The sequence below is a fragment of the Schistocerca gregaria genome, chromosome 2 (assembly GCF_023897955.1).
Source record: "Schistocerca gregaria isolate iqSchGreg1 chromosome 2, iqSchGreg1.2, whole genome shotgun sequence".
Taxonomy (NCBI): Eukaryota; Metazoa; Arthropoda; class Insecta; order Orthoptera; family Acrididae; genus Schistocerca; species Schistocerca gregaria.
Window position 1 is genome coordinate 623,822,264 of NC_064921.1, and position 13,352 is coordinate 623,835,615.

The 13,352-nt window shown below is 40.6% G+C and overlaps 1 protein-coding gene across 1 annotated transcript in view; it reads right to left on the reverse strand.

The window, feature by feature from the left end:
- Positions 1 to 1,478: 1,478 nt before the first annotated feature.
- The window catches only part of LOC126334624 (eukaryotic translation initiation factor 3 subunit D-like), a 38,495-nt gene continuing 26,621 nt past the window's right edge, over positions 1,479 to 13,352 (reverse strand). Inside the window, exon 10 of the mRNA XM_049997056.1 lies at positions 1,479 to 1,612. Within this exon, the coding sequence (XP_049853013.1) occupies positions 1,584 to 1,612 (29 nt within the window). The 3' untranslated portion in view covers positions 1,479 to 1,583. The remainder of the gene's footprint in view (positions 1,613 to 13,352) is intronic.

The following is a 13,352-nucleotide window of genomic DNA, read 5'->3' on the forward strand; positions in this document are numbered from 1 at the left end:
CCCACTGTGGTATCTATTATTTTACAGGTACTGTGTGATTTTTGTTTTGAGAAACGTATGAGCACATGGTGTACAAACTGCCAGCAACGGCCACAAATTTCTTCATATTATCGACCATATTTTCTAATACATAAACTACTTTCAAAGTGCCAAAATGTACTACAATAAATACAATACTGCACTGTACAATGCATTTGTGGTGAAACAGTCGCAATTCCTTAAAATCCATCCCCCTTTACCTTTGGCCTGCCAAGGAGCACCACAGTCCCGAGTCCACAGATAAACCACAAAAATGCGCCTCTTTATGACACACACACACACACACACACACACACACACACACACACACACACACACACACACACACAGCCTGGAGGCAGATTGGTGAGACTAGATTCAATTGGTAGGGCCTGCATGTTAGTGGGAAACATCAGACTTCACATCGGCAGACCCCATCCGTTAGAGATACCCAGAGAAATGGCCTGCAGTTTTGGCCTGTCGCGGAAATCCGCTTGTGTGGCCAGCTACTCATGTGTCACTGACACCATGTTGAAGAAATGAGACTGCAGTGAGCAATCCATCCAACAGGTAACTTGTGATAATATTCTGAGAATCAAGCGATGAGTTGCAGACAGGCACATAGAGAAGACAATCACACTCTCAGAACTAAATTTTCGGCTATAGCTTTTGTCAGAAAACAAGAGCACACACACATTCATTCACACAATCACTCTGACAACTCACAGACATGACTGCCGTCTCCCACCACTGTGTTGACATTCTGAGAATCAGATCCAAACAAACTACATCTCAGGCTTGCCTGCCTCTCGTCAGCAGCAGCTAGCCTAGCAGCAAATAGCGGTGTAGCACTGACTGCAAGCTGAGGGAAGTTGTAAGAAGGGGTGCAGCAGCAGGAATGAGGGAGTAGGGAAGCGGCGCACGTACTCAGCTGTGCCCAGCAAGTGACAATGCATGACATCTAGGTAAACAAACTACTTCATCTACTGAGACAAAAAGATTTTCCAGTTTTTTAAATGTTTTCCTGACACATTCGAAATTCCCTAATTTCCCCGAGTTCCAGGACTTGTGGCAACCCTTTCATACTAATAAAGTTTGTATTCAACAGCAAGCACTAGCACTGTGAGTGTAATGGATAGGCCCAACTGTCTTCCAGTTCTGCACAGACAGCAAGCACTATTTTGGGACACTTCTGCATGAATCTGTTTGCTTGAGAACTGGAAAATGTACATAATTCACAAAAATTTTAAACATTGTCTTTTATGAATATTTTCATGAAATTAAATTAATATTGCAAAAATGTTTATACAAAGTTTGAACAAATAGAAAATATAATACTGTACTGCTCAACTACCACATTTTTATGTACGAATTTTGTATTAGTAGAACACGGTTTGTTCGAAACAGAACAAACTATTAAAATTTTTGTTTCAGGTAAGAATGGCCAACTAAAAGAATAATTATTTATAAAGTCTTTATTGTATTCAATATCTTGTTGTAACCAGCAGCACACTGAAATAAGATGCTCCAGTTTGTTGGAAGTTTCAAAGAAAGCCAATTTTCATTCACGGGCCACTCACAATTTGTTCAATATCTGCAACAAAAAAAGAAATTAAAGTTTTTAAAGGTGAGGAATTGATTGGAAAAAATTCTTTCCATTTTTAACAATTATAGCACAAATAGCACTATCTCAGACATGACAAAATAACATACATCTTTATTTCCAGCTGTAGTTGGTCTAGAGATTGTTGATTTTATATTTTTGATTTACTAGACTGGTATCAAGCACATGCTTACTGTCAGTGGTCCTATAGAAGGTGTACATAGTAATATATATTACACGTCATGGGAAATAGGGTTGCGAGTTACTGTGTGTTTCACAACATAATATAATTTTTGTTTTGAGTCTTCATGAGGTTTTCGTAGATTTTCTATTAATTTTATTTCGTTTCTAGAACTTTCTCCTATTAATATAAATGAGGTTAATAGTGCTTTATAAGACCAGTTTTGTTGTTCAAGAGGCTGATCCTTGAGTAATGTTTTCTTCTGTTTACATAATGTGTGATATGTCATTGTTCATTTACACAGTTGTGTGTGTAGAATACTACTAAGATCACCATGTGATTAAAACTTTCTAGTTCATCAAGAATATTTAGATATTTGCCTCTATCAGCTATGCGTAGAGTTGACATGTACTCTGTTACATAGTTTTGTGATTTTGCTCTTTCAAACATGTACTGAATGCTGATGGGTTCTTTTCAATGCTGTTCACGTGTTCTCAAACTCTTTATTTTAAAATTTCTCTATTAGACTAATGTACAATTTTTCATTCTTTACATTTGAATATAAATTAAAATGTAAAGAATGAAAAATTGTACATTAGTCTAATGGAGAATTTGAAACTGTATAAACAGTAACAAAATATGTCACTGGTCTTTTAAAGCGTGATAGCCTTATTTATCAGAACAGGAGAATGTGCTAGAAAATTTATTAAATTAATAGGACATGTGTTATTATAAATAAATTAATAAAACGTGTAGAAACTTTTACGAAGTCTTAAAAAATAAAATTCACGTAAGTACTAAACAAGTCTAACAAAAAATATACACATACTTACTGTCTCTCACAGCATATACCGTATAACATGTATAATATATTTTATTCTGTAACAACAAAAATAATCAATTTTTGACAACAATGTAATTGGATAGGTAAAAAAAGCTACTCACCAAGATCAGCACGAGAACAAGACTGGTTTCACGGGAAGGAAGAACGGTGATGGGGAAGAAACTAGAGAGCTCTCCAGATCTTTTCCCTTCACCCCTTCTGCCCTAAGGGGCCACTGCCTCCGAAGGCTGCATAAGTAGAACTTTTTTTATATGCATGTTCTCCTGACGCCACTTGGTGAGTAGGTTTTTAATCTATCCACTTACATCATACTATATTCTATATTTTATACAACCACTGACAAAGAGCGTATTTCTTGATACTCCGTCACATTAAAAAATATAAAAAGCTAGCAGCCTTCTCTTTATAGACAAATAAGAAATGTCATTTATCAACTACATAAATGCTGCGAGACACCTTGAATAATAAATATTTGTAGACTGTACACACTTCTAAGTAAATGCAACTTCTGACATTACTTTGGTTGTGGGAAGTACCTGGTTCAAAGTACCATTTAAGTTTTTTTGTAGCCCGAGAACTATGTATGTTCTCACGGAAATAATTTACAATCCAATACTTCTCTGACAAAGCAGTATCTGAACCAACCAAATCAAACAAACAAACAAACAAAACAAACAACCTGGTTGGTAATTGCTTGCATTTTATGTTGCACAAGGAAAGCCTATTTCTTTGTACACCACAGGACAGGCTGTGTTCAAATGTTTATAACACCAGCTTGGTTAGACAGTGACATACTCAAGTCTGATAGGTGAATAAAAACAAAGTCCCATAACTGCTACTGCTTCCTCCACCTCTCTTAACATGATTACTACTGAATGCTCTCCTGAAATAATGAGCACGTGAAAGAACCATAACTTATATATATCTCTCTTATTGATTTCACACAAAACAAGTATGTAATCCAAGCCTTTGACAAAAGAGCACATGATTATACAGATACAATGATTAATATTATGAAATATTTTCATTATTTATCAGTTACATTTGTTACCTGCACGTCTGATCAACTTTTATTACCAGCAAGTATACACGGACAACAAGGAAGTTCCCAGATTTCCCGGTTAAAAATGCACTTTTTCCACATGAAAAAACACTTCCTCCAAGGTGAGAAATACATTTTTCCACAAGTGACAGTATGCTTTCCCTTGGAGCAACAAAAATATCAATCCTTTGAGTGGTAAAGGTTTTACACACCAGTGTGGAACTTCACAGAACAAAAAACCCGCCAAAAAGATTTTGTTGAAAAGATCTGTGATGTGCAGGAACATCTACACTATGTATTTTTATATTACAGTAAGCTGCAATTTTTTGTATTTATAGTATGAAAGTATAGATTCAAAACAGCACGTTAGTTTACAAAGCATTGAAATCGAGATTAAAATGCACTTTTGTAAGCCAGTTGTAGCTCATGTCATGTGAGCTCACCGAGCCAATGACAGCAGATATTCAAAGTATAGGACATATGACTTAGTCAGCCAATAACATCACGGTTAAGTAGTGTGAACACACAAGTACGAAAAGAATGGTTTAAATTAATGTATGTACTGCAAGTACAAGAAAAGTTAACCTTTCACATATGATATGCCAGTAAAATTTTAAATAATGACATTAATCTCTAGTCTTTCTGGGCTCGACATTTTAAGTGGCTAGTCCTCAATGTGTCAAGTTGAGACAGTGTCAAAAGATCTGCGATTTAAGGAATTCATTGCAGATTCATCCATGCAACAGAATTCATCTTGCATAAAAGAAAATTTACTTTTAAACTAATGCTTTTCAGAGAATCATTCACAATATCTTTCCACAATGTGTTAGAAATAGCTCCGTTTCAGTAGTTATCAGAGAGCAAGCAAAAGAAAACTGTCATTCCTACAACGCCGTAGGAAGCCCATTTGTTTCTACATATACAAACCTGGAAATGGAAAAAGAACACATTGACACCGGTGTGTCAGACCCACCATACTTGCTCCAGACACTGTGACAGGGCTGTACAAGCAATGATCACACGCACGGCACAGCAGACACACCAGGAACCGCGGTGTTGGCCGTCGAAAGGCGCTAGCTGCGCAGCATTTGTGCACCACCGCCGTCAGTGTCAGCTAGTTTGCCGTGGCATACGGAGCTCCATCGCAGTCTTTAACACTGGTAGCATGCCGCGACAGCGTGGATGTGAACCGTATGTGCAGTTGACGGACTTTGAGCGAGGGCGTATAGTGGGCATGCGGGAGGCCGGGTGGACGTACCGCCGAATTGCTCAACACATGGGGCGTGAGGTCTCCACAGTACATCTGATGTTGTCGCCAGTCGTCGGCGGAAGGTGCACGTGCCCGTCGACCTGGGACCGGACCGCAGCGACGCACGGATGCACGCCAAGACCGTAGGATTCTACGCAGTGCCGTAGGGGACCGCACCGCCACTTCCCAGCAAATTAGGGACACTGTTGCTCCTGGGGTATCGGCGAGGACCATTTGCAACCGTCTCCATGAAGCTGGGCTACGGTCCCGCACACCGTTAGGCTGTCTTCCGCTCACGCCCCAACATCGTGCAGCCCGCCTCCAGTGGTGTCGGGACAGGCGTGAATGGAGGGACGAATGGAGACGTGTCGTCTTCAGCGATGAGAGTCGCTTCTGCCTTGGTGCCAATGATGGTCGTATGTGTGTTTGGCGCCGTGTAGGTGAGCGCAACAATCAGGACTGCATACGACCGAGGCACACAGGGCCAACACCTGGCGTCATGATGTGGGGAGCGATCTCCTACACTGGCCGTACACCTCTGGTGATCGTCGAGGGGACACTGAATAGTGTACGGTACATCCAAACCGTCATCGAACCCATCGTTCTACCATTCCTAGACCGGCAAGGGAACTTGCTGTTCCAACAGTACAATGCACGTCCGCATGTATCCCGTGCCACCCAACGTGCTCTAGAAGGTGTAAGTCAACTACCCTGGCCAGCAAGATCTCCGGATCTGTCCCCCATTGAGCATGTTTGGAACTGGATGAAGTGTCGTCTCACGCGGTCTGCACGTCCAGCACGAACGCTGGTCCAACTGAGGCGCCAGGTGGAAATGGCATGGCAAGCCATTCCACAGGACTACATCCAGCATCTCTACGATCGTCTCCATGGGAGAATAGCAGCCTGCATTGCTGCGAAAGGTGCATATACACTGTACTAGTGCCGACATTGTGCATGCTCTGTTGCCTGTGTCTATGTGCCTGTGGTTCTGTCAGTGTGATCATGTGATGTATCTGACCCCAGGAATGTATCAAAGTTTCCCCTTCCTGGGACAATGAATTCGCGGTGTTATTTCAATTTCCAGGAGTGTATATAGTATTAAGGAATGTTACATGATGTCATAATAGAACTAGGATACTCCAAGAGCACTGGAATTTCGTACACCATACTAAAACACACAATTGAGCTTAGAGTGTGCACTCTGATTTCAGTGAGCTTTTCGGGATGCAAATTTTCTTTGAGTACCAGTACTGTATTATCTGTTTGGTTCTTTACTATGGCGTAATGCCATACATGCCAGAAAATGTAAAGGTGCACTTTAAATTCAGTGAACAGTTGAAACTAGCCGATAGTGCGGAATGAAACACTTCACTTCTACGGAATTTATTGCCTCTGGGGAAAAGATTAATGAAAGCCACAGTTATTTACCAAACCGACAAAAATAACTTTACTGTTCTACAAGATCAACAGCCAAAATCACGGAAATAAAATAATATCAGAAAAACTAATAACATATGTTAGCCTTCCATATTATGTGAATGTATTTCACTTGCCTTGATAGCACCAGACAACAGAAATCCATTTTGTTTCCACTTGATGTGAGAAATGTAAATAAAGAGGAAACAGCAAAATCACTAAACAGAAACACGGCTTATGTGGACACTAAACCCCCCTCCCCAATACAGCCAAGACTGCTACACACATGCTCCAACCTGGCAGCATGGGTATGCCATAAAAATTTTACCAGCTAGCATCCGGCTGCTTGTTGTTACTGCTGATACAGCTAACAGCCACTCTTCAAAAAGCCGGAAGCAGGAGAAGGTACTGCCCACACACAACTCCAATGTGTGGATGCTCCTGAGCCCACGGGCAACTGCTCAAACGAAGTTAACATTAACAGTTTTGACATCATCCTCATCAGCAGCAGCTTATTGTTATGAAGTATTCCATACTCTTCGTCCTAAAATCTGACACATTTTGCTGTTAATCAGTTCCTACCAGTCAAAATTAAAAAATGTAACTGAAGCCTAAAATAATGAAAAATTCCCAGAATTATAAAATATACCTCAGTTTTCTCCCGGATGAAAAAATTCCTGGGTTTTTCCCAGAGCGTATACACCCTGATTACGCAAAAGCTCCCTGAACAAATGGTAATACAGGGCGAGCTTACGACATTTTTTTCCACAACACACTGCTGAAAAGGTTTAGAGAAACTAAATTTTTGACAGACTACAGAACAATTCTAGTGACACTAACATGTTTCTCATGGAAGGACCATTTAAGACAAGACTAGAAATCGAGGCTTGTACAGAATCATACAAACATTGTTTTCCCCTTGCTCCATTTGTGAGTGGAACAAGAAAGGAAGTGACTAACAGTGGTGTAAAGTGTCCTCCACCCTCCACCGTATAGTGGCTTGTGGAGGATGTATGTAAATGCAGATGTAGATAATCACAGGAGCTAAAGAACATCCACACAAGAAAAACTTAAGATCATTAAAAATTATTACTGTGTATCACAAAAATGGCCACTTTAATGAAAGTTAACCACACAGAAATACAAGCTTACTACACAGGAAGTTCCACTCCTAATAACCATAACTGTAAGTCACTTCCACTTACTAAACAACATTCGAAATAGTTCAATTGTGGAGGTGCACCTACACTCACACATTCTACTTTCTAATGAAAAGGTTTGGAGATCTACTCTAAACAATGTTAACAAGTAAGCTTAGAATCATGACAGGGAGCACCTGTAGCAGTAATGCAAAGAGGGCAGCTAATACCCTCTGCTTCTACTATTTAACAGGTCTAAAGTCATTCCACTTCAAATCATTCCGTACGCATACTCCCAGATATTTTACTGACGTAAATGCTTCCAGTGTTTGTTCCGCTACCATATAATCACACAATAAAGGATCCTTCATTTTACGTATTCGCAACACATTACATTTGTCTATGTTAAGAATCAGTTGCCACTCCCTACACCAAGTGCCTATCCGCTGCAGATCATCTTACATTTCGCTGCAATTTTATAATGCTGCAACTTCTCTATATACTACAGCATCATCCGCAAAAAGCCGCATGGAACTTCCGACACTATCTACTAGGTCATTTATATATATTGTGAAAAGCAATGGTCCCATAACACTCCCCTGTGGTACGCCAGAGGTCACTTTAACGTCTGTAGACGTCTCTCCATTGAGAACAACATCATGTGTTGATCCCTGCATGACCTGACTTTGCCCCGCACCCTTTGAGGCTGTTGCCCTTTCTGTACTTGCCCGAGGCCATCTAACCTAAAAAAAAACTGCTTAGTCCACGCCACACAGCCCCTGCTACCTGTGTAGCCGACTGCTGGGTGTAGTGGACTCCTGACCCATCCAACGGAACCCGAAACCCCACCACCCTATGGTGGAAGTCGACGAATCTGCAGCCCACAGTCACAGAACCATCTCAGCCTCTGATTCAGACCCTCCACTCTGCTCTGTACCGAAGGTCCACAGTCAGTCCTGTCGACAATGCTGCAGATGGCGAGCTCCGCTTTCATCCCACTAGCGACACTGGCAGTCTTCACAAAATCAAATAGCTACTGGAAGCTAGAGAGAATTTCCTCCAATCCATAGCGACACACATCATTGGTGCCTACATGAGCGATCACCTGCAGATGGGTGCACCCTGTACCCTTCGTGGCATCCAGAAGGACCCTTTCCTCATCTGGAATGACACCCCCCAGTATGCACACAGAGTGCACATTGGTTTTCTTCCCCTGCCTTGCAGCCATATCCCTAAGGGGCCCCATTACGCACACGTACGCACGAGGTAAGTCTTTCCGCTCCCAGGATTGGAATGACTCCTTACCCTCTCCCTTAAAACCCACATCCTTTCATCTTTCCCTCTCCTTCCCTCTTTCTTGACGAAGGAACCGCCGGTTGCGAAAGCTCAAATTTTGTGTGTGTGTGTGTGTGTGTGTGTGTGTGTGTGTGTGTGTGTGTGTGTGTGTATCTCGACCTGCCAGCGCTTTTGTTTGGTCATATATTTTGTAAATAAAATAGAAAGAAACTTCTATAAAACAAAGATTCCAAGACTTACCAAGCGGGAAAGTGCCGGCAGACAGGCACATGAACAAAACACACACACACACACACACACACACACACACACACACAGAATTACTAGCTTTCGCAACCGATGGTTGCTTCTTCAGGAAGGAGAGGGAAAGACGAAAGGATGTGGGTTTTAAGGGAGAGGGTAAGGAGTCATTCCAATCCCGGGAGCGGAAAGACATTATGTCTGCTTGTGTCTGTGTATGTGCGGATGGATATGTGTGTGTGTGTGTGTGTGTGCGTGTGCGTGTGTGTACACCTGTCCTTTTTTTCCCCTAAGTGAAGTCTTTCCGCTCCCGGGATTGGGACGACTCCTTACCCTCTCCCTTAAAACCCACATCCTTTCGTCTTTCCCTCTTCTTCCTGAAGAAGCAACCATCGGTTGCGAAAGCTAGTAATTCTGTGTGTGTGTTTGTGTGTTTTGTTCATGTGCCTGTCTGCCGGCGCTTTCCCGCTTGTTAAGTCTTGGAATCTTTGTTTTTAATATATTTTTCCCATGTGGAAGTTTCTTTCTATTTTTAAGAAATACGGGTATATTACCGCATCGAGTAGTGATAGAACGTGATAATTTCTTGTGCAACAGCAGGTGGGAAGAATCAGACATCATTAGGTTATCCACCGCCACACCTATGGCATTAAGACCACTTGAAACATCTCATTACCTCGAATGGCGACAGCCGGTCGCTGCCTCGGCAATAAAGCTTCATGCCTCCTAGGGGTAGGTGCATCGAGTTTACAACAGTGGTGTTAGCCGCAATTTGTGTCAGTCTTAACGAGTAGGTTTTTTTTGCTGACAAGTAAGTGTATGTCATATTTCCGAGCACGGTTGAATTTTTTAGTTCCTGTGTGCAAACTGATTGAGCCTAGTGCTGAAGGTAAAACAACTGCTTGTTTTTTCACATCAGCATTCCTCTAGTTCCCTACTATTAATTTAATACAGGTGTATTATCAAAGTCGTATTTTTAAATTTGCAGAAATACCACGTCGTCGTGGATGTTAATACAAGCCGGACAACTTCTGTTACATCTCTGGGAAGTTCACTTTTGCCAGAAATAGGAAGAAAATTTCTTCAGTCATAAAGAAAGCATACAAACATTACTTTGGAGTAGAGGTAGGAGACCAAGATAAAGAATGCGCACCACATTTCTATTGTGCTATATGATACTGCAAACTAATTCAGTGGTGGAAAGGTTAAGAGAAAGTGGCGTCGTTTGATGTTCCCATGGTGTGGAAGGAGCCTAAGGACCATGTTACTGATTGTTATTTCTGTCTAACAAAAATTCAGGGTTTTACAAACAAAAAGGCAAAGAGGCACATTGTTTACTCAGATCTGCCTTCAGCGAGAATGCCAGTGCAGCATTCCGACAACCTTCCAGTACCTTCAAGAGCTCGAGATCAAATTCCGAGTGACAGTGAAATAAGTAGTACTGAAGAAATCACAGATGATTCTTTATATCACTGCAAAAGTGAGTCATTGCCACATTTGTTAACACAGGAAGATTTAAATGATTTAGTACATGATCTAGGACTAAGTAAACAAAAGGCTCAGCTGCTTGGTTCAAGATTACAAGAGTATAATCTACTGCACCGAAGTACTGAAATCAGTGTGTTCAGGCACAGAGAACATGCCTTTATTTCTTATTTTTCAACTGACGAGGTACTGACATTTGGCACTGACATTTTGCAATGACGTTGCTGGCCTGATGAAAGTGCTGAACTTCACTTATATTTCACTGGAGTGGAGACTTTTCATAGATTCACTGAAAACAAGTCTGAAGGGTGTTTTGCTCCATAACGGAAATAAAATACGCTCTGTTCCAGCAGCTTACGCTAGTTTGACAAAAGAGAATTACGAATTCATACAAAGGATGCTAAATTCATTAAAATACAATGAACACAAATGGAAAATATGTGCAGATTTCAAGGTAATTGCTATGGTACTGGGAATGCAACAAGGCTACACAAAGTATGCCCGTTTTCTTTGTGAGTGGGATAGTCGAGACCGAAATTCTCACTACGTGAAAAAGAAATGGCCTAGGCAAAGATGGAAAATTGACGAAAAGAACGTACAACGTGAAAGTCTGGTAGCTCCTGAATATATACTACTACCCCCGCTTCACATCAAACTTGGCCTGATGAAACAATTCGTGAAGGCCATGGATCCAACAGGCTGTGTGGGTTTGCATATCTAGCTACCGAATTCCCCCGTCTTTCAATTGCAAAAATAAAGGAAGGTGTATTTGTGGACACACAAATCAGGGAGCTGCAGAAAGATGCAAATTTTGAAGCATGTTTAACTGATAAAGAAAAAACCGCATGGGACTGTTTCATGATGGTGTCGGTAAACTTCCTCGGAAGAAGAAGGCTACTAACTACAAACCAATGGTGAAGGATATGATGAAAGCATATCAGGATTTGGGGTGCAATATGTCTTTGAAGGTACATATGATGGACTCATCTGGACTACTTCACAGAGAGTTGTAGTGACGTATCGGATGAACATGGGGAAAGATGCCATAAAGACATTTCTACCATAGAAAGGCACTATGAAGGGAAGTGGGTACCTTCTATGTTAGCAGATTATTGCTGGAATATCATTCAAGATAAGAAAGATTTACAATACAAGAGAAAATAGTGATGTGCATTACAAGACAGTGGCTCATTGTTTGTCAATTTTCTGTAATTTCTCATTTCAAATAAATTCTGAATATGTATACACAAAGGTTACTGTGTTATATGTTAAATCCCACCCTCCATTAATGTGATGAACTTAAAACACCATAAAGATGTGCATTTGTTTGTCAAATTTCACCTCACATTTGCTGCATTATATCAGAAACTGAAAAGAGAAATAAAATTGTGATTACTCAAACTATCACTGACAGAAAAAAACCAAAAACAGTTTTCAATTCAGCACTCGAAATACAACTAGGATCACAATATTTTTACCAGAAATAGAAAAAAAGGCTTTTTTTGTACACCAGTGTTGTTATTTTGCAGTGGCAAGGTGCAGTAATATTCTTTGTTAGGCTATCAATTCTTAACAGTCAAAATCACAAAAATTTAACAGAAAATTAAAACATGAAAAATTCCCTGTATTCCAAATAATTCCTGGTTTTTTCCCCAGTTTTCTCCCAGGTGAAAAAGTTCCTGGGTTTTTTCCAGATTTCCCGGGGAATATACATACCGTATAATGACGGTTAATTCTCACGACTACTCTATTAGCAGCCTAAAGGCAGCCACTTTCAAATGGGAACTGCAAAACATTTGTGACAAGGCAGTGAGTCAACCGAAACACCGGGAAAAAAAGCTGGTTTATGATACAGTGACAGTACATGTGTTATACAATAGGAATGTCTTTCTGACGCACCTAATTTGTACGACTGGTAGTGAGTGAGAGTTTTGTCTCCTTGCTGATATAGGTGTCCATATGAGAGTGAATGATCACTCCCAAGGAAATGATGGAAACATAATAGTTTCTCACGTAAGCTGCAACAAATGAACCCAACAGTTTCACTTTCATACAGTTTCACTGCACTATCAAAACATATGTTTTTAATGTTTTGGAGTTGGATTCATTTTAGAAGTCATGACTCAAATTTCTTTGGGTAACAACCACAAAGGTTCACACCCATTTATTTTCATTTCTGTGAGGTGTCTATGTGGTATCTTGCCTGCTCTCACTATTCATCACATTTACTTGTGACAGTAACATACTTTTACTCCATGACTCATTCTATAACCAATGTATAGTATAATAACTGCCAAGACTACAGAACAAGAGCAAACATCTCATAACGTCATGGGAAAAAAAAGGCATGAGCAAGTTACGAACATGGCTCTACAGCTTTGCAGTTCAACAACTTAACTACTTCCTCATGACAGTTGCTGTTTTGGGCTGCTTTTTATTGTTCTTTGACTGTTCACTGTTTCTATTTTGCTTTCTTCACAGTTCAGTACACATTCCTCCTATTTTCATGCTTAGCGGTACTCACTTTTTGACAGGCTATCCAATGGGCCATCTTACCACTAAATTTGATTTGGGAGTGGGGAGGGGGTGGGGGGTGTTTGGGGAGTTTCCCTTATAAGTAAAACATTGTGTAAAATTTTGAAGACTTCTTCACAGAGGTTAAAATGTATTGTGAAAACTGCGTGCAGTTTATTTCAGCTCATCCCCATTGCAGTGAATGCCACATAGACACAACATTGAAATTTTATTTAAAACTGAGAGCAGGACTATTTCTCATTTCATTTCCGAGTTACTGGGTTTTATATCCAAAGGATGGTTGCGTGCAACATGCCACTCGCGT